The sequence below is a fragment of the Embiotoca jacksoni genome, unplaced genomic scaffold, assembly GCF_022577435.1.
Source record: "Embiotoca jacksoni isolate LCO1_2020_lvr unplaced genomic scaffold, fEmbJac1.0.p SCAF_14, whole genome shotgun sequence".
NCBI classification, from domain to species: domain Eukaryota; kingdom Metazoa; phylum Chordata; class Actinopteri; family Embiotocidae; genus Embiotoca; species Embiotoca jacksoni.
In genome coordinates, this window is record NW_027185274.1 from 3,527,878 (window position 1) to 3,549,935 (window position 22,058).

Sequence of the window (22,058 nt, forward strand, 5' to 3'; positions counted from 1 at the left end):
CAAAGAGTTAATTTTGGGACTTGCATTCAAAACAATGTAAAAATTGGAAGTAATTTTGACAGTTCTCAAGCAAGTAATTTTTCATTTTAGGATTTTTCTTATTCTTATTCACAGTCCAGAAATGTTGTTGTGTACTTTCTTGTTCAGGCTTATGAGAGGTGGATCAAAAATCAGCAGACATTTAGACCCTCATCTGAAATAAACGCCAGACACACTGGATCCTACATTTCCCATGATGCCACTGGATAGCGATTTCATTCAACCCCGTCCCCTTCCTCCACCCTCCATCACCTCCTTCCTGCAAAATAGTATCATCTTTAAGTCCCCAAACTTCCAATAGGCATTCTTATAATAATCAACCAGTGCATTACACCCAGTTATATCCAGGGACTTCCCCTTGAATCTCAGTGTGACTTTTTCAGTTTACTGAGCTCCAAACATCAGAAAAAGAAAACCTGTTTCATGTGTAATGTGTAGCCCCACTGTGGGGATATTTAAATGTAAAAGGATTTCCGGTTAGTTAATCCTAATAATCATGGCCACCAGTCAAAGCCACCCACATCATGACTCGCTGTTTAGGGAATTCCATCCACCTGTGGGATCTCCGAGTCTGTCAGATAATGAAGTGTGTGCTGTTAAAAGAGAGGATGGTGAAGGGAAGGATCCGTGAACCAGTGTCATTTCATTGTCAAATCCACCCACGCTCATATCCACAGATGAATGCGAGAGAGGGCTGCGCCTCTTCCACGGGCGGCTTAGAAAGCTCAAGGCCATGCAGCATACCAAGCAATGGCAAGCCAGTGTGATAACATACAAGGTAATTTACACTGCAGGCTGGGAAACGGGATGGATTTGAGAGACTTCCCCCCCCCCTCACATGTTGTGGTGTATGGACGCTGAGCTTCACAAGGCAGACAGCAGGGTGTGTGGGTGCCACCTCAGTGGGGGTGGCTGCCACTTGAGACTGGCACTTAACAGAACTCGGAGTCCACATTTCTGCTCTCAGCTTTTCTACAGAAGCTCTTGGCTCAAGAAGAGAAGAGGAAATCTGGTGTTGTGGCTAACACGCCAGCATATAAAAATAATAGGCGCGTGCTCTCCTATCAGGACACTCATGGCAATCTGTGATGAATAAGCTTTGGCACAAAATGCAGAGCTCCATTCATGATAGCAGCCCGCTGAACAAAGGTCTGGAATAAGAACAAACTCACCTTTTCTAATGGTGATGATGCAATCAATAGATGGGAGATTAAATTATCTTTTTTGCATCACTTGCATGTCTTGATTGAGTTCATTTGTACATTAAGACCTACTAAGGAGTATATTGCATGTGTATTTCGTCTTCCCCGCAACAAAGAGTCCTCCATAATGTTGTCTGGAAGACAGGCAGCACCGCTGAAGTGCAGTAACAGATGTGACGCAAGTACCTATTGAACAATATAACGAGCCGAACCACCATCGACTCTGCCGCTTCGCTTCGATACTGTCGATGACGGGTTAACACAGTTTAAAAAATTAATGTCGACGTGTGCTTCAAAGGTTATGAAATATTATTCCGCTGCTATGTGCGAAATAACGTGTACTTGTTACTCCGCCTGCCTAACAAGCGTGAGAGCCAATGCTTATATTCTGTAACATCTCGTCTGTCTCGTCGTTTCCTGGTTGTTTCTTCCTCACGCTTTTTTGCATTTATGTAAGTTCAGCACCTGATAAGTTGTTTGGACTCCACAGCGGTAGTCGTAACTGCCCGGGTACCGCACCGCACGCTGCACGCACAACATGGGAATCCACGTGCGGCGGATGGACTTGTTTATATAAAACGACGGACGGCGCTCTGGACCAATGGGCTTCGGCTATTGCAATTCCGTCATATTCTCCATAGAAACCGGTAACTTCCAACCAATTAGGAAACGGTAGAGGAGGAGTCTGAATCGAGGTCGCGCGCCGAGCCCTGCGATTCGGTAGTGGACGAGTGGCGGAGAAAACCGGGAGGACCCGGTGACCGTGTCAACCTGTCTGAACGGCGGCTCCCATTGAGTAATAGTCGAGGCAGTAACTGAATGCTTTCCTCACTTGTCGGTTTTTCTTTTGCTTGTCGCCGAGGACAACCGCGGAGGCTGTTTTTTTTTTTAATATATCTACTGTAACAGGTTGGTTTGCCTTCATTTTTTTCCCTCGTTGTAGAAAAGATGAAAAACCGAGCGGAATTTTTTTTTTTTTTTTTTTTTGTATTGCGTAACGAAAATTGATGTGCGCATGCGTGAAAGTCCTGCTTGCTCTACTTATTGCACTTTTATAACCAAAAAAAAAAAAACGCCGGTTAGTCTTTGACTTCGTTCACGTTGGTGGAGAAATGTCAGCGTTACTGAAATGTGTCCTCCGCGGGCGAGAGGCGGCTGTTTTGTTGGTGTGTTTTTTCCACCGATATGTCTACTTTTACATAACTGTGTCAGTGTACCGTGCAGCCAGCTGCACGATTGCAGGTCAACGTGTGTGTGGATTTTGGATAGCAGGTCAATGCGAGTTAAAGGGGGGGGAAGGGTTGTTAGTTCCTGTCCCAGAAATGTTTTTTTTTATTTTTTTTTAATGTTATTTCCTTCATTTAATGTAAGCGTATCTATGTGGGAATTGTAATATACATAAAATATTATAATTCACTGATAAAAGTAGCTGTTATCAAGTTTTCAAGTTGAGCACAGTTATTACTACAATTGTGACCCGAGTAAAAGGTTTTATTTCTATATATTATGTAGATTTATGTCGGTACATATTTGCATCTACATGATAAGTGATAAGATTGGTAAGAAATAGTAAGCAAGTAGGTTGAATTTCCACCTCAAGACAATTAAAGGTCCTCTTAGAGGCCTACTGACCACACGTATAGAAAAGTGTTCGGCCTGGCCACAGTGCACCTGTGAACATTAGGTCGACAGGATAATCACATTAAACGTATGAACCCTTGAGTTGATTTTTGACTTCTAATTATGACAAATGTGTGGCATCCATGTACACAGAAAGTAACCGGGAGTTTTGCTGGAAATAGAGTGGTAATTGTGGTAGATACTGTGCTATAACTCAGATTATGTGATTTTAATGAAACACTGGAATAGGTCTTAACATGACTGGAAATATGAATGATCTCGGCATATATAGTGTCTTTGTAGTTATTCTATTCTCCTCCAGAAATATTGGACGAATGTAATTTTTTTTTTCCCTGTCAAAATGTATGACTAATAATATCTTTTCTTTTGTCTCAGATTTTATTAAATAATGCAGTTCAGAGTAGCCGGCTACAAGTGAAAGCGTGTGGCTTTACGAAACAAGGCTAAATCCATGTGACTGGAGCAGGGTTGTATAATGCCTGAGATCTGTGCTAGTGTGTTGGCTGAACCGGCGCTCCAGTTGAGGCAGGGCTGAGCTGGAAGCAGAGCCAGTTCAGTTTCATTACTTCATTCCTCTGCTCGGTTTTCACAGTTACATGTTTGCCTGCGTGCGTCTGTATCTCGGAGAGTTTTAAGATTTCTTTTGATGGGTAAAGGGATTGTGTAATTCAGCACTTGGAATATCTTGACTGCTGGTGTTTCTTGTAAAGTTAATGGATGAAGGGGTCTCTGGTAAACGTAGTACATGCATGTTTGCAGCTTTAAAGAGCAGTTGGACAGTTAAAGGTACAGGATATTGTTCAAAAGTTTCCTCTGGCAGTTTAATTTCAGGTTTGTTTTGCATTACAGTCACAAGTAGGCAATTATCAGCTGTTTACACAAGATTTGGAGAGCAATGTGTTTATTGTTTAGTTAATGTTTGTTTCCTCTTTTAAATACTTTGTCAGATTCATTATTGGCTCCTGAAGTCCTTAATACCGTACTGCATGCAGTAAATCATCTGAATGATAACAAGCTTGTGGCTCATGCATCGTTAACAATCTAATGTGAATAATTTTACGTGATATATATGGTTGTGGTTGAAACACATGGGGGCTGGAGCTTCTTTTTTATATATAAAGATGAGGTACTAATAAGTGTGAATGTCTGCTGACTTGATTATTACCTGCAGGCTGTCCAGAGTGTCCTCTGATTGGCTGACATAATTCTAACCTGTTGTAACTCTGTGCTCTCTCCTGATTGGTCCCTTGCAGCAGCCAATAGAAAGTGCCCTCAGAACTGGCCGCTGCCTCAGTGGGTCATCTTGTAGAGTGGCAGTGAATGAACGTGTGGGTGGTTAGAAAGTCTGCTGTGGTGATTTTTTTTTTTTTTTTTTTGTAGAACATTAAAACATGAAAAACCTTCTTTGAAATAAACTTTGATCAGTTATGTAAAATAGCTTATGTAAAGAGTTAAGAATAGACAAGCTGCTGAATGTGCTCACTTACATAAATAACTGCAACCTGATACTGGAGAGCAGGAAAACGGTGAAATAGTTTGGATTTGGCTTCAGAACCTGTTGGGCTTTAATGGACATATAAATAGCTCCAACTACTGCCCGTCGGAGGAGAGGGGGGCTGCACATATAATGAAAACTGTTGTTCTTTTACTTTTATCTGGTTTCTTTTAGAACAATTAAGTTGGGTTTTTTTTACAACCTCTGCATCCTCTCAACAGTCTTATTGGTTTTCCACTAGCAAGTGAAAATCCACCTGTATTTACAGCGTGGATGCTCTTCTTACCACCATACTGTGACTACCTATAAGCTGGCATGGGTCATCTAAGATGACTTGCCTGATTATTCAATATCATGTTATGAAATAGGCACCATGTGTAACTTAAGGGACTATACACATTTGTTTATATTGTTTATTGATTCGGTGGCACTGCACAAGGTTACATGAGGCTTTCTTTACTTGATTTAGACTTAAGTGATCTGGGACAATGTATCATCACATATCACGTGTTTGTGACTCTTTGTCCTTGGCATTAACGATAATGCTGTTATTTGTGATGATGAGCCTTTTCCCCCCCAGAGATTGGTTCTTGTGTGTCCGACCTGTTTATCCGTTTATTTGTGAAAGGCCAGCAAACAGTTGTCTGCAGAGGAGAGGAGAAGACTTAAATAGTGAACATTATTTTAGAGCAGTTTGTGTTTCCAACATCAGTATCAGTGCTGAATGTGAAGAGGTGAAGGTTTCTGTTTGTGTCTTCAAAGCCGTGTTTTCATCTCCGTGGACTCACCTTTTATGTGAGGAATCTCTTTTGAAAAATGTAACTGCATCGCACTGATCTGGGGCTTCAGTCCTCCTGGAAAGGGCAAACGATGGCCTATTTACCGTGTGGACCTTTTGAAAGATGGATGGCAGCAGCCTTGGTGTGAATGTGTTTTTTTTTTATGTGCGATCACTTTAACTGTGCTGCTCTGCCCTTTTTTTTATGTGGTTGACTTTTAAAAACACTGAGATGGAGGCGACACTGGCTGATCATATCAAAGTGATGGCTACTGTGTTTTATAAGATGGTCTGTCATAATCCATACTGACTACTTCTTAATTTAGGACCAGGTTTCTTTACTATTGATCTGCTATCCATTGAAGTGCACTGTATCGAATGAGTAATTTACCTGTTGTCGTTTCCTTTTTTAGACGACATCCCCACTCCTGAGGCATCAACTCCATTTGCTTTCCAGTGCTATGCTTTTCATGACATTGTCATGTGGAAGGTAACCTAATTTCCTTTAATTTGCCCGTTGGACCGTCCCATGTCTGAGGATAGCAATCCGAATCACTACCGGTACTCAACCCTGGACAGGCGTGAACGTAACTGGGAAAGGGTCGTCTTTCAGATGGAGGAAGAGCAGTGCGCTCCCTGCGGCTCCATCAGCCAACTTCACTGCATGGCCAGCAGTTACAACGAGGATTGTGGCGGGCGGGATGGGGTTGAACTCGAACCGGACTTAGGACTGGCCTCTGAGGGCAGCGACAGCAGCCACGAGCACTCGGCCTCGCCGTGCTCCCCGCGTGACGACAGGAAGCGACCACGCCCACCTTTACACGAGGATGTTGAGATGGGTGGCAGCGGCTCGAGTGGGAGCGGGACAGAATCTCATGGTAACGAGTCGCACGGCAATGAGTCCCACGGCAACGAATCTGTGGGCAGCTCAAATGGAAATGAAAAGGATTCCGCTCTTATGGAGTCCTCCGGAAGCAACAAGAGGTGAGGGCGCATCAGATCAACTGAATCATGGCAAAGTACGTTTTTTTCCCCCCCCACCACCACCATGGGGGAGCGGACCATCTAGGTCACGGAAGTACACTTCATTAAAGTCAAAGGGCCATTTTCTCTTACGTGAGTTACGGTGACCTCAGTCATTGTTACAATTCAGTAGTGACTGTTGAAGGTGGAGGAAAACAGTGTGTATTGTAACCCCCAAAAAAACCAATCCCTCTTGAGGAAGATTTAAGATGACTACTTATTGCTTACATAAGAAAAACACTGAACTGAACATTATTCAAAGAAGTGTGTTGTTCTTTAACAAATGATTTCTTCTGCTGGTGTCTTAAGGTCAATCAGGGCGACGTTAATTAATACCATCTTTTCAGTTAATCTGTATTAAATCAAACATTGATGAAACATCGAGATGAACATCTCTTTAACAAGAAAGTCCTGAGGAGAGGAAGTGGGAACTAAACGTATGAGTTATTATTTGGCTTTCTCCTATATTGCTTTCAGTTATTATTATCAAGAACCACTTTGATAAGCCTTTGTTTAGCTGACAGTTGTATTAATGCTCTTTCACTCCCTCTGGGCTTCTTTTACACAGGCTGACTTTGATTAGATTATTATTATGTACACCGTCTTCCTGGAACAGCTAGACTGAAAGAGATTCTCTTAAAATATTATTGAAAATGAAATAAATAAGCCTGTTCAGATATAATGGTTTGTTTCCATTTAGCAGTGTAACAACTTGTTCCCTGTCCTGAGCCAGGGACAGAAATGTTCGAGTCACTAGAGACCTTATTGGCTACTCTCTATCTGTGTGTAGCAGTTTTTTACAAAGGGGATTCAGATGGTGTTTGTTTGTGGTATTCTGGACACCAAGTCCTTGACTCACTTTGCAAGTTTAGTCTTTCTGTATGTTGTGCTCTGTGTTCTGGGTTTTCTGTGCACCTTCAGTAACACGACATGTTGTTCTTGCAGCTCCAACTCTCACAGCCCTTCCCCACCAAGCAGCTCCAACGCCTTCAGTCTGGTGAGCTCGGAGCAGGACAACCCTTCAACCAGCGGCTGCAGGTTGGTACGCCTCTGAAGCTGCCCGCTGCAGCTCTGTCCCACTGAGACTAAAATGTTTTGCTCTGCTCCCCGTGTTGGAGATCTGTCTTGTCAGAGTGTCACGGCGCTGGTGGGACCTCCTTATTTTGACACACGTGTATCTGTCTCATTTACGCACTGCAGCAGCGAACAGTCAGCCAAAGCTAAGACCCAGAAAGAGCTCTTGAAGACCATCAAGGAGCTGAAGATGAACTTACCGTCGGAAAAGAGGAGCAAGGGCAAGTCCAGCACCGTCAACACGCTCAAATACGCTCTGCGATGCGTCAAACAGGTGAAAGGTAAGACTCGCTTCTGTTGCCACCGTTTTACTGCACACGTTTCATATTGTGTACGAGCGACGTTACATTTATGAGATAAACAGACCTTTTTACTGATACAACTAAAGATTAGGTGGCGTTTCTATCGATCTGATGTGTGCATTGATCCGTACTGCTTCGGTTTTGCAGCCAATGAGGAGTACTACCAGATGCTGATGACTAATGACAGTCAGCCACCTGGCTTTGACGTATCATCTTACACCATCGAGGAAATCAACAGTATCACGTCGGAATACACGCTCAAAAACACTGTAAGTACGCCCACGCTGCGCCGAAACCATCTGAATCTAAATGATATCCCTGCAACGGAACCTTTGCTCAAAACTTGAAATCTTTTTTCAACTAGAATGCCTTTCTTTCACATTTATGCACATCATAAACATCTTGTCAGTGTTTCGGAAAATGTAAAAAGCCCCACCACACACGTACTAAACGACCTGTTCGTACTTTTTCATTTACCTGCAGGATATATTTGCCGTCGCCGTGTCACTCATCACGGGGAAGATTGTTTACATCTCGGAGCAGGCGTCGTCCATCTTGAACTGCAACCAGGAAGTGTTCCACAACGCCAAGTTTGTGGAGTTCCTGACGCCTCAGGATGTCAGCGTGTTCTACAGCTTCACCACGCCCTACCGCCTGCCCTCATGGAGCATGTGCACCGGAGCAGGTAAGGGCCATTCACGAGCACATCAACTCTGTGTAAAAACCAAAAAAAAAGATATACCCATGTATTAAGTACAATTTGTATTTCTTCTCACTTAAAATGAGTTAAAAACAAGTGAAAACGGTTGGATTTCTTGTAAGTGGGCCCAACACGGGGCGGGGCACCGTGAACGTGGAGGGTAGAGCTCCATCGCCATGTATTAGGGCGGCACGGTGATGCAGTGGTTAGCACTGTCACCTCACAGCAAAAAGGTTCCGGGTTCGAATCCGGTCCTGGGCCTTTCTGTGCGGAGTTTGCATGTTCTCCCTGTGCTTGCGTGGGTTCTCTCCGGGTTCTCCGGCTTCCTCCCATCATCCAAAAACATGCACCTCAGGTCAGGTTATCTGGCGCCGCGCTAGTGGCAGCCTGCTGCAGCAGCTCCCCCCTGAGAGCCCCCCTGCTGTAGTGAAGACATTTCCCCTTGGGGATTAATAAAGTGTATCATAAAGTGTATAAAAAAAAAATAACCTTCACATGGAGAACCCACGTGACACACGAGCCAGACCATAAGCATCCATTTCCTTCACATGACCCACCCACGCACACACATGCTCACACACATGCTCACACACATGTAGCACATATTTCATTAACATGATTAATCACACATTAATGAATGCCCGCACACTCACTTGCACCTGTCACATATTTGCTGACGACATAATCACATGTCTGGACAGTGACGAGCTACGTGGTTTGTTCGGTACGCCTGTCACGCTTTCATGCAAGCCAGTGCAAGAGCCCTTCCGTTATTACTACCTAAGAAGAGAAGCTTATTATTAAAAGTTATTATTGACACTGTGACAGAAAGGTGTTTATTTGCCTCCTGGGTACATTTTTGATACAAATCAGTTTGTGACCATTCAAAATCTGTATGATATATACAGAAACACAAGGCACTCATTGGTGGTGACACATCTGTGCTGACTTTAGTCTAAACTCAACGCTGATTTTAAACACTACGAAGCTTCCTGAGTTTCTAATGTTTTTTGATGTGGAATTCCACTTCCTCACTACTTAAACTAAGAAAGCAGACTGACTAAAAGCTGTCTGTCTGAAATGTAGTACCCAGTAACCCCCTAGTAGATGCTCTCACCCCACGGGCACTACCACTACTAGCACCGGCCAGGAATCTGGAGGGGGTGCAGGTTTACAAATCATTTTTAACATCAAGCATGCATTAAGAATGAAATGAGACATTACAAATTAGTGAACTATATTTTTTAGGGTGTTGCAGTGATGATGATCCCTCGGCTCTTTGACTAGTAATTGTAGGATTTGTTTATAGAGTACCCATTTTGAGACCTCTGGGAGCTGTTATCAGTCATGTGATGCCAGCTCTTTAAATGATGAGCAGCTGTATTGTATTTTTACTCCTCTGAATCTTCACACTTCTGCTGCATAGCTGGGATAGTGGGATGAGAAACAAACAAGATGGAAGGCGTCATGCTAATTCACTTGGCGCTATATTCATCCCACCTTCTCCCTGTCTTTTATTCAGAGTCGTCTCCCACAGAGTGCATGCAGGAGAAGTCCTTCTTCTGCCGCATCAGGTGAGTGACAGCAGCCGCTCTCTGATCTACAGTTTACTGCTGGAACAAGCTGCCAGTCAGCACAGGGCAGCTGAGAGCTTTTGGACTGTTTGTCCACCTGGTGGCCAGACGGAGCATTACAGATACAATTTACAAAACATGACTTTAATTGGTCATTCGAAATGGAATATAATTTTATATCTTTACATAATATATCGCTTGAATGAGAAGCGGTTGTACTGGCCTGATATATCATAAATTTAGCAACACATCATTATAGTAGTCGTATTAGTGTGGTTTTAAGTTATGCAAGATCCACTTTTACTTATTTATTTGGACAATCAAAATTAGGTGCTTATTGTGAAAATAAATGAACTAAAAGGGTTAAAATTAGTGTTTCTGATTAGATAAACCCTCTGTTACATCATTACCACAGTAAAACGGATATCCAGCTTTAAGGAGCTGTTGTTTAACCCATAAAAAGCTCATGGACAACAGAACGTATCAATCTACCTTTTTATCCCTGTTTACTGAGGAGTTTCTCTATTAAAAATTACAAAAAAAAATTACATATACTAGTTTATACCTACAGTAAAAGCAAGATGGCAATTTTATTGGAAGAATGGTATAAATTTCGGCAAACTGAATTTTATTTTGAAAACCCTTTAGTAAGTAAGGAAGCAGTTCTTTGAGACGGTGTGTGTTTGTGTTGCAGTGGTGGGAAGGAGCGTGAAGGGGATCTCCAGTACTATCCCTTCCGGATGACTCCCTACCTGATGAAGGTCCAGGACGCTGAGCTGGGTGAGGAGCAGTTCTGCTGCCTCCTGCTGGCTGAGAGGGTGCACTCCGGATATGAAGGTATGCACACACGGCATCACACACTTTTTATAGGGTTCGTTTCACTGCACTGTCATTGAAGTAGTAAATAATTCACCCCATAGCAAAAAACAAAAGTAAAAAAGACAGATGTTCGTCGGTGGCTTGGCGCTGTCATTATTAGCTTGTTCAGCAGCTTTATTCAGACACACTTCCTCTGTAGGAGGTGCACAGATGGTAAGCTTTAATATAAGTTCATATCAACTATTCAGAGACAATAAGATGAAAGTGAGACTCTCAAACCATCAACAACGTTTCCTTCCAGAAAAATATTTGAGTCCAAATTATGGAACATTTGCAGCAGCAGTAGAGTTTTATCATGGTGAACTTTTAATTTGACGGGTTTATGAACGCTCTTGTTTGTAAGCCTTCTCGTTTTAAACAAAAAGGTTTAAACTACTTTTATACTTGTCTGCTTTAATCTGATTAAGGTACTTACATGACACATTTTTAACCAGATTGAGCTCCTATTTTGGTGCGATAATGGGCCTTGTTATTTCAGCACAAAAACAGCCCTGAACCAATTACTTAACGTGATGCAATTTGGCATCATTAGTATTTTTTTCTAGCTTAGGTGGTTTTAGGTTTTAGTTGCATTCTATCACAGATTCATTATTTCTCATGAGTTTAATAATGCTTTTAATCTGAAGTGCCAAATATACCATTTTTAATTCAAGTATTTTTCTTCCTTCTCCACAGCTCCCAGAATCCCTTCTGACAAGCAAATCTTCACCACCACACACACACCTAACTGTGTGTTCCAGGATGTGGATGAGAGGTGAGGTCTCTCAGCCCGCCAATAATAAACCTGACAGAAGTGTCTTTGTCGTGTTGTGTGTGAACTTCTGTGTCTGTAACAGTTGTTGTTGTTTCTGCACCAGGGCTGTCCCTCTGCTGGGATACCTCCCTCAGGACCTGATCGGGACCCCCGTGCTGCTCAATCTGCACCCAAGTGACCGACCCTTAATGCTGGCTGTACATCGCAAGAGTAAGAAGCCTTACTTGCATTCCTGAAGTAGAGATGAGGCTGGTTATGTTTTATCAGATGTTGAAATAAATGCCTCCCTCCAGAACAATAATTTGGTCATCTGGGTTGTGTATTAAATTGTTTATGTTGCTCGGCTCTGCGTCTCTCTCACTCACACACTCCACCTCCTGTGTCCAACAGTCCTGCAGTACGCCGGTCAGCCGTTCGACCAGTCCTCGATCCGATTCTGTGCGAGAAACGGGGAGTACGTCACCATCGACACCAGCTGGTCCAGCTTCGTCAATCCCTGGAGCCGCAAGGTCTCCTTCGTCATCGGCAGGCACAAAGTTCGCACGTGAGTTTCCCCAATGTGGTGATTTTTTTGGGGGGGGGCATCAGTATCAGTATGTTGGAATATGTTCCACTGAGGGCACGCTAGATGACAGCGGTGTGTCGGCGTGTTGCAGGGCTCCTGTGAACGAAGACGTTTTTGCAGCTCCGGCTTTCCACGGAGGGAAGATTATGGATTCAGACATCCAGGAAATTAGCGAACACATCCACCGGCTGCTCCTCCAAGTATGTATATACACACACACTTGAGATGTTTATTTACACGCATAAGGCATTCGTCAGTTCCTGTAACATCCTCTCTCTTTTCAGCCGGTCCACAACATGGGCTCCAGTGGTTATGGTAGTCATGGCAGCAATGGTTCCCATGAGCAACTGGTGAGCATTGGCTCCTCCAGTGACAGCAACGGCAACGTTACAGCAGGGAACACAGCCGAGGAGACGGGCAAGACCAAGCCCCCCAGGACCTTCCAAGAGATCTGTAAGGGAGTCCACATGCTGAAGAACCAGGACGCTCAGGCATGCCCGTCCTCCTCCTCCTCCTCCCCCTCACCCTCACCGTCGCCATCCAAACCTGAGCAGAAGAAGACCGCTGACAGTGAGTTCAGTTCCATGCGGCCAAACCTGTGATATTCTGCTGTCAAACTACATCACAGGGAGCAGGGTTACCTTGTATACCTGCTATATAGGGCTATAATACAACACAAGGGTTGGACACATATAGGAGAATGTTAATGTTACTCGCGCCCAATTTTTCCAAAGAACTCCATTCAAAATGTCTAAAAAAGAAAGATAGAAAAGATTCTTGGTGTGGTGGTTACAAATGATGAACAGTGACTAAAAATCGAACAAAAAGAGAGCAGATGTGTTATGCTCTGTGCTCACCCACCTGCCTGCTTCACGTGTTTCTCCTCCCGCTGTCCCTCCAGCATCGGCAGCTCAGAGGAGCGCAGCGTTGCGTCTGAAGGACTCGGCGCCCCATCTGCAGGTCAGAGACGGCACTGCAGCCAGCATGGAGGATTTAACCTGCAGAGACCAGTCTGTCTGCTCCTACCAGCAGATCAGCTGTCTGGACAGTGTCATCAGGTGAGGAACGGTGTTTTGTGTTCATGAACGGTGGTGGATATAAGATCGCTTGTTGCTCAACGTGCACTCCCTGATTTTACCTGTTGTTGTCTCTCAGGTATCTGGAGAGTTGTAATGTCCCCATCACAGTGAAAAGGAAGTACCAGTTCTCCTCCAACTCCGATGATGACAATAAGGGCTCAGAAGACGGTATGAAAGTGCCTCAGGATATAAACACAGGCATGTAGACATCATGCAGCTATTCACACACACAGACATCATCAAGGGTATTAGATCTCTCTCAGGCTCTTAGGTTCTGCTGATATAGACTCTGATCATCCAGGCTTGAAGCTAACCAGAGAAGCTCTCCCTCTCCTTATCTAGATCCCTTGATGCTAGACGCCCAGCCAGGCCTGTCAAACATGAAAGCACCTAAGAAGCCTCCATCTGGGGCAGCTGCTGTGGTGGGAGGCCCCCTGGCCCCCCTCACTCTGCCCAGTAAGGCAGAGAGCGTGGTGTCCATCACCTCACAGTGCAGCTACAGCAGCACCATTGTCCACGTGGGAGACAAGAAGCCTCAGCCAGAGTCTGGTGGGTGTCTTATGTCCAATCCTTTTTAAAAAAAGAGATGGAAAAGCACAAAGAGAAACCTACTTGGGATGGCATTACGTTTATTTTCATCTAGTTTGACTGATGTTTATGTCGTTGCTTTGTGCTACAGAGATAATTGAGGATGTTGCAGAGAGTCCGGCGGCCCCCGCCCCGCCCATCAGCACGGTGTCTCCACCCAGCCAAGAGAAGGAGGCCTACAAGAGGCTGGGACTGACCAAGCAGGTGCTGGCAGCACACACCCAGAAAGAAGAGCAGGCCTTCCTGAACCGCTGCCGAGAGCTGCGCAACACCAGGACCTTCCAGAAAGACTATTCCACATATCTCCACAAGCAGAGAGGTCCGGCCAAAGCTGAAGGTACACGAGTTTTATGGATAGTTACCACATGATGCTAAAGTGCTTTTAATTCATTTGCTTTTAGTTTTTCAACTATAAATATGAACTTTTAGACTTTTAGATATAATTTGTATTGCACATGAACAATGAAGCCATAATACCCAACTTCAGCTTGTAAATAAAACTCTTAATACCTTAGACTTAAATGTGCAAATTATGAGTCTTGTGAAAATATAAATATGTTTAAATGCAATCTTTGCATGCTCTCAAAGCTCAAATTAGAATCAATGACAATATTAATGGAGCAGCCACAGTAGGCAGCAGAATTGTATCGATCGAAATGATTTAAAGTACAGAAAACACAGTCTTTCTGCATTATCTGAAAACAGTGTGGTATACAGGTGTAGCGTGAGGCTAAAAGAAATTATAAAATTAAATCCAACACAGAGAACATAAAGTTTTCCTTTAGATTGAAACTCGTCTTTATATTAAAGGACTCACACCAGACTTCATTCTGTATTTCTTAAAAGATGTATACAAAATATATATTTAACATTATTATTGGCAGGTCTGAGCTCTTTTGAAAAGCGGTTTCTAGTTCACTCGCAGCAACAGTATATACGTTTCTATCAACAAAAACAACTTCCTGACTTCTGCATGTGTCCTCTCAGAGTCATCGGGACCAAGAGGTGCTGCCAAACAGGGCACCACCAGACCAGAGACGACTGCTAAGAGGGGCAACCGCAACAGGAAGTCCAAGAAGCCCCGGATGAAGCATCCTGATTCATCAGACAGTGGTGTGTCTAACCGCAAACCCCGGCCCCCCCTCCAGGGTCTCAACCAGACCTCGTGGTCCCCATCAGAAGCCTCCCAATCAGCTTTCAATGTTTCCTACCCCACCATGGTGCCTACATACCCGCTCTACCCCCCAACACCTGCTGCTCCGGTTCAGGCCCGCCACCCCGACCCCTCTCACTCCACAGGCTTTGGAGAAGGGCAGAGCACTCAAGCCCCGCCTACTGCGACTCCATTTCCTGCACCCATTGTTACACCTGTGGTGGCTCTCGTGCTGCCCAATTACCTCTTCCCCCAAATAGGACAGTTAGGTCAGATAGGGCAGCTGGGAGCTGCTCCTCCACCAACGTTTTTCCCTGATCAGACCCAGACGCAACCTGCATACGCTACCCAGCAGCCCTTTCAGCCCCCACAGCCAGCCTACACCACTCAAACGCAACCCCCCTTCACCAGCCAGCAGCCATTCCCTGTGCAGACTGCCTTTACCCCCCAGCAGCCATTCCAAGCCGCTCAGACCCCCTACACCACCCCGCAGCCTTTCCAGGCCGCTCAGACCCCCTACACCACCCCGCAGCCATTCCAGGCCGCTCAGACCCCCTACACCACCCCGCAGCCATTCCAGGCCGCTCAGACCCCCTACACCACCTCGCAGCCATTCCAGGCCGCTCAGACCCCCTACACCACCTCGCAGCCATTCCAGGCCGCTCAGACCCCCTACACCACCCCGCAGCCATTCCAGGCCGCTCAGACCCCCTACACCACCTCGCAGCCATTCCAGCCCCCGCAGACTGCCTACACTACTCAGCAGCCGTTTGCTGCCCAGCCTTCTTTCCCAGTGCAGACTCAGTTTGTGGCTCAAGCCCCTTATCCACCTCAACCCTTCACCTACAGCCTCGCTACCGAGCCTCCCAAAGCCACCGCCATTGAGCCCCGAGAGGGTGCAGCATCACGATCCTCCACCCCCGCCTCGGGGGCGCGGGAACCCGCCACATCACCGCCGCTGTTCGAGTCCCGCTGCAGCTCGCCCCTGCAGCTCAATCTGCTGAGCATGGAGGAAGGGCAGCGCTCCGTGGAGCGTCAGGACAGCAGAGCGCCCTCTGCTGGAGGCCCGGGCAGCAGCACAGCAGCAATGTCGGGAGCAGGGGAGAAGAATGGAGGCACAGTCAAGACTGATATTCTCAGACAGGTGAGAGACACAACAAAGCCAGTGCTAAACTGGCATCGTAACTTTGATTTAGCATCAATGTTGTGTCTTGCAAAAGCCTCACTCACTCACAAACATAGAAAAACATCTACGTAAAGTGTGTCGCAACACGTCAGTGAAGTGTGTGGATTCAGCTCTGATGGTTCGTCTCCTTGTGTTTCAGTTGGACTCTCCAGGAGATGGAGCTCACAGTGACGGTCACTCCTCATCCTGCGATCTGCTGGACGTCCTGCTGCAGGAGCAGGAGGACTCCCACTCTGGGACCGGATCAGCCACCTCTGGCTCCATGGGCTCCCGATCGGGCTCCAGCTACAACGGCTGTGGCACCTCAGCTAGTGGAGCGTCTGGCAGCAGAACAGGTCAGTGAGGAACATCCGGCTTTGAGTAAAGAGTCTCTCCCCACATTGACCCTTGCGTTTCCTATAAGGAGTACATGTTTTGACTGTTTCCATGTCCCTCTTAAACGGTGAATAGGGAGCAGCAACACCAGCAAGTACTTCGGCAGTGTTGACTCTCTGGAACACGACCCCAAGGCCAAAGCCAAGATGAGGAGCGAAGGAGGTTCTGAAGGCGGCAAGTCGCAGGCCAAAGTCTCGACTCAAGGGGAGGGAGAGCATTTCATCAAATATGTTCGACAGGAGCCCCTCTGGCTGCTGATGGCCAATGCTGACGACAAGGTCATGATGACATATCAGATGCCATCCAGGTGAGTCACCAGCTGGCTTCAGATTTACTTTAAGAATTTATTAGAATTTGTTTTTTGCATTACAGAACACATTTTATGGTTAAAAAGCTGTTGTGTAGTTATGTGTTAGTCTTGTTGGTAAACTGTAATCGGTGTGTCTCCTGACAAACAGGGACATTCAGAGGGTTCTACGAGAAGACAAGGAGAGGCTGAGGCAGATGCAGAAGAGCCAGCCTCACTTTTCCTCGGACCAGCGACGAGAGCTGGTGGAGGAGCACCCCTGGATGAGGAGGGGAGGTCTACCTGCCGCTATCAACGTCAAGGTGAGGAACGGACACAGACGGGCACAGCGTATCTCAGAGATCAGCAACAGACTTTCTCTATTTTCCTTCATGCTTTTTGAGGCTTAATACTTTAAAGGTACATGGGTTAGTTTTGCACTTTATTATTGTAGACTAAATATTGTCACTTTTCAATTCAACATCTCTTACACACCATTGCAATACTATTATGGCACGGACTGAATTGTTTTGATACTCATTCGGTTCCAAATTTCAATACCTGAATCCACACTAATACGCTTTTGATTTAAAACCTCTGCTACAGTTACGCAGGAGTGAATCTCATCAATGTCAGTGAACCACAGCGTTTACCACACATGGCCTCTACTTGGGCACCTACTGACAACATGAGGCGTTTAAGGAACATCTGTTAATTGTGACATTGAGTAATAACTTGCAGGTGAGACATTTAGGGAACCTCTGTTAAATATAGCGACAGAGAACAGCCTGCTATACACTTGGCCCTTCTCTCCTGCATGTGTAATGTCATTATTTTTCTCTTGAAGTAGATTTTAACAAACTTGAACAGATAAATTAAGTATTGTGTTTTTGGTTTTTTTACTTTTTGAATAATACCCAGCTATAAAATCATGTAGTGGACATTAAGGGTGTGTTTCTCTCCCTCTCAGACGATTCAGTTCCGGCAGAGTTTTGTTGTGTTTGATCTGTGCTTGTGATTCCACACATTATTTCTTACAATGTGTGAATCTTTTGACCTCTCGTTACATGTATCAATCCATTTAGGAGTTGTGACCGTCCCCCAAAATGATTGGTGGAAAATTAGGTCAAACACTTTAATCAAATTTGGTGCCAAAAAAAATAACAAACATTTGTACATCATCATTCTGTGTTAGCTGACTGTAATATTTAGGCTGCATGTTGGGACTGATTTATAGATTGTTCTGGTTTTAACTTCTGAATGTAGCGACCTCTGATTTAATGGAGATATTATTAACCATTCTTACTGTTGGACTGGTTCATTCCAGAGGAGAGTTTTTGTGTTACTGTGAGTCCGTTTTTATCAAGTAATTTTGAAATAATGCTACCAAGATTTTCCTTTCAAAAGTAAGGCGCTGTACCTAATAGTGGGTTTTGGTTTGACTATGACATCATCCTGGCATCAATGCACTGGTCACAGCCCGTTCAGCATAGTGTGGCAGGAACGGTCATTAACAGCATCATGTGTATGTGTTCAGGAGTGTGTGTACTGCGAGGACGTGGCGGTGGCGGCGGCGGCGGCGGCGGCGGCGGCGCCCCTTCAGGAGGACCTGCCAGACATGGACATGGGTGAGCTGGGCGAGGAGCTGAGCCAGCAGGGCCAGAACGCCCAGAGCCAATCACAGGAGTCCCAGCCTCAACCGGACTCAGGCTCCTGAACACACACACGGCCAACAGGCGGGACACACTCGACCAGCCATGGACCCTCATGATGCAGACGCAGACTCACAGACATGCACTCATTATGGATGTGAGACAAACAGCTGTGTGCCTGAGCATCCTGACAAACACACACACACACACACACAGGTACACACACACACAACAAGCAGAGGTCTGTGGAGCCAGCGTGATAGTTGTGATGTGTGTCGCTGGTGTGTTCATGTGTGTGTGTGTGTTGGATGTAGGACTGCCACTGGAGTGCAGTTCTGTATGCACCCTCACAGGGGGCAGCAGTGCTTTATGGGGGTTTTGCATGCATTACCCCATGTTACACACACACACACACACACACACACACACACACACACACACACACTCTGTCTCTGAAATGACCTGATTCCGTTTTTGTATGTAAATATATCCCCTCCTCTTCGTCGGAGGCAGAGTGTTTATTCTAAAAGAAAGTTAATGGCTAACAGACACCTTATAAATATATTCGATTTCAAAAGATGTTATGTTGACAATATAATTGTCATGGAACTATTTAAGACTGTGTTCAACAAGCAGCCCAGCATTGCTGTTACAATATGCTGCTGCCGACATGATGTTTGTGTTTTCTTGTTTTGGCACGTGGTCCTATTCGACGCCTTCAAACCCCAGAATCCCTGTGGTTTTCCCATCAGGAACTGTGTGGTGGTGCTCATTGGACGATGCAGACCAGGTCAAAGGGATGGGCGGGGCCTCCCACTTTAGTATCAGGATTTGTTTTATAGTACTTCTCTCCTCGGACCTGAGTGTTTGGAGGCTGACTTTATCTTTCCTCAACGGTGACAATCGGATACTTAACAAAAAGCTATTCATGAAAGTATCTTATTTATTTCCTCGTAGATAATGTATCTAGAATAGATTTATTTTTTTTAAACGCTAAAGCCAAATCAGTTCAGCTGAAAGACAATATACAAACAGTTCTAACTCTGCAGGACATTTAAAGTCACTTCAAAACTGAAGCGAGCTCGTCCATTTCACGATGAAACCTCCAAGTGTTGTCAGACCTTAAAGCAAGCACGGGTGCTACGGAGACGGGGGCGCAGACACAGATGAAGAAACTGCCAACCCAATTTTCTTAAGTCTAAAACAGTCAGCATGGGAAACCGTGACGCACAGAAAGCGAGGTCAATCTTCAAACTCGAGGCAGCAAATCACTGAAGAAGAAATGTGTTTAAAACACTCAAGATCCTCCGGATTCGAATTTCTTTTACGCCTTCAATTTGTGTTTGTAAGTAATATAAAGTTTTCTTTTTTTTTTTGAAGACAAATTTATATCCATATGTTTTGCAGAACACTGCAAAACAGCGCGGAGTGATGTTCTCCTCTTGATATGGTGCAGCTCGACAACATAATATCACTTTTAGAACAAATGCGTTCTATTTTAAGGATTTATACATCGTGTGAAATCACATGGTCTGCACTTTCATCCTTTTCAGAGAATTGTTTCTCTTTTCATGACAATCTATTTTTCTGGATTGAAAAAAAAATAGAAACTAACAGCCTTTAAAAGGCTGACACCACAAAACTGAGATGAGAAGTCTCTGCCGGTGTGTGTGAGCAGCAGCAGCAGCAGCAGCAGCAGCAGCAGCAGCAGCAGCAGCAGCAGCAGCAGCAGCAGCAGCGTGGCTCCATGAGAACTGTGAAAGCTGTCGGTCAGCAAACGTACAGCCGGCGGTGGGAAAACAGCATTACAAGTGTAGCAAAGTAAGGGGGATCCTCCGTGTTTCCTCGGCAACCTTCTCGCGGAGGCTGGGTTGCGCAGGAAATGGTCGGAGAGTTGGTCGGCGGCCGTGCAGGCCCCTCGTCGTCTGACATGAAGTGTTCTCGGAAACTGTGACCCGCACTGGCTCGGCGTAGTTAAGGCGACCAGAAGGAGAAATGGGAACAACTGTGGTGCTAAAGCAGAGAAACTGTTGGGGAAGGGCTTGTGAATGTAACACAGACTGGACCGAGAGCATCTCACCGACTTATTTCAATTTCTTGTCAAACTTGTCAGAACTTTTTTTTTTTTGTATTATTATTGTTGTTCTATTTTTCTATTTGTTTTTCTCTTATTGTGTGTGTTTTATCTATCTGACGAAGATAAGAGTTTTTGAGTGTGACTGGGGATGAACCCTACCTCTAAGAAATCCCAGGTCATGTTACTGTAAGCAGAACATGGAACGTGTGTGCACGAGGGCAAAGCGCAATGGACGGAGCGGTCAGACACTCGATTATTCCAGGGAGGGACGGGTCTCTGCCTCAGACCGGCAGAGGTTGACGGACTCCCTCTGCTTTCTGTCTTTATGAATGAATGAACGCTCAGAGATTGCAGGTGCTTGTCTTCACCTTTACCAACGGCAGTCTTGTCTTTTATTTATTTCCGCGCAAAATCTGTAAAGGGGCCTCAACGCTCACCGGTGTCGAAACCGACCAGAAAGCCAGAATGTAATTTCTACACTTGTGCAGTGATGTGCAAAGCAGCGGAGAGCGGGTCATGTTTAAGCCTTACTTCTTCTCAGAAGGCCTCACAAACAGGGAATCCTTTTTTTTTTTTTTTTTTTAAGACACACCGGTGGGCTGCTGGAAGCACCCTGATCTGTAAATGCATTCACACGGTACAGGCACATGATGTTGATGTATGGTCATGTAAATTTGTCTCATTGCCACCGTATGAGTCTGCGGTATGTTGAACTAGCACAGCTCTGTGCATTTTTGTAGGTGGGAAGATGTGTTGTTTGAGACATGGAAACAATATTGTAATAAAACCAGAGAAATATAACCCGTCTGTTTGTCTGTTTGTTCTGACTGTTGTTACCTTCCCTCACACATGACTCTCTCTCTGTCTGTCTACTACCTACATATAGATAGATAGATCTATCTATCCATATATATCTATATATATATCTTTATATATATATAGATATATATATATATATATGTATATATGGATCCTGACAATCTGGTTATAAAACAGTTTTGACAAACTTGTGACAAAGTTATGTCACAAATGATGACAGGGTTATGATGTAATGGACCCAGGATACTTGGAGACGGTGACTTTGAAACTGTAAACTTCACTGGGAATTTAATGATTACAGCATTAAATAATTTATTTTCTTCTGTACCTTTTTGTACCTGATTATTTATAAATACTTTTTTTTTTTTTTTTTTTTAAAGTTTGTTGTTGCCCACATATAGCAGATGGACATATCTGTCTCTTAAGTTGCACATGTGTGTGCATGTCAACACGGTTTGTCTTCAGGCTTTAGTAGCATGTTCATCCCATACATACTGCTACGTCTGTGCAGCCATCTAAAACATCGTAACAGACCCACGGACACACGCCCACCACTGCATTTTTAATTCATGGCAAACTTTGGACTTAAACCGTTTCAAAAGTTTGAAAAGAATTAGAATGTAAAATGTTAGAATCCATCCATCCATCCATCCACCCACCCACCCATCCATCCATCCATCCATCCATCCATCCATCCACCCACCCATCCATCCATCCACCCATCCACCCATCCATCCACCCATCCATCCATCCATCCACCCATCCACCCATCCACCCACCCTGGACAGGTTGCCAGGCCAACACAGAAATACACAGA

The 22,058-nt window shown here is 44.9% G+C and overlaps 1 protein-coding gene across 3 annotated transcripts; it reads left to right on the top strand.

Annotated features, from left to right (window-relative positions):
- Window positions 1-1,965: 1,965 nt before the first annotated feature.
- Window positions 1,966-21,284, top strand: LOC138197030 (period circadian protein homolog 2-like). 3 transcript variants are annotated; one of them, XM_069147490.1, is made up of 22 exons: window positions 1,966-2,150; window positions 5,569-6,139; window positions 7,124-7,216; window positions 7,379-7,533; window positions 7,702-7,823; window positions 8,038-8,239; window positions 9,777-9,828; window positions 10,523-10,665; window positions 11,383-11,461; window positions 11,565-11,671; window positions 11,852-12,005; window positions 12,118-12,226; window positions 12,311-12,596; window positions 12,928-13,084; window positions 13,182-13,303; window positions 13,448-13,654; window positions 13,785-14,030; window positions 14,681-15,990; window positions 16,172-16,367; window positions 16,483-16,714; window positions 16,866-17,016; window positions 18,231-21,284. In XM_069147490.1, the coding sequence occupies exons 2-22, from the start codon at window positions 5,685-5,687 to the stop codon at window positions 18,408-18,410; spliced, it is 4,758 nt and encodes a 1,585-aa protein (XP_069003591.1). In that variant the 5' UTR covers window positions 1,966-2,150; window positions 5,569-5,684; the 3' UTR covers window positions 18,411-21,284. The 3 variants fall into 3 exon arrangements, with proteins under 3 accessions (XP_069003591.1, XP_069003592.1, XP_069003593.1); XM_069147491.1 differs by having other exon boundaries at window positions 13,182-13,273; XM_069147492.1 differs by lacking the exon at window positions 13,448-13,654 and having other exon boundaries at window positions 13,182-13,273.
- The last annotated feature ends 774 nt before the right edge of the window (window positions 21,285-22,058 follow it).

Excerpts from the sequence above, each read along its gene's own strand:
- LOC138197030 (XM_069147490.1), top strand. The coding sequence starts at position 5,685 with ATGTCTGAGGATAGCAATCCGAATCACTACCGGTACTCAACCCTGGAC. Across the intron at positions 16,368-16,482 it reads AGCGTCTGGCAGCAGAACAG|GGAGCAGCAACACCAGCAAG; the intron begins GTCAGTGAGGAA and ends AACGGTGAATAG. Across the intron at positions 17,017-18,230 it reads CTGCCGCTATCAACGTCAAG|GAGTGTGTGTACTGCGAGGA; the intron begins GTGAGGAACGGA and ends GTATGTGTTCAG.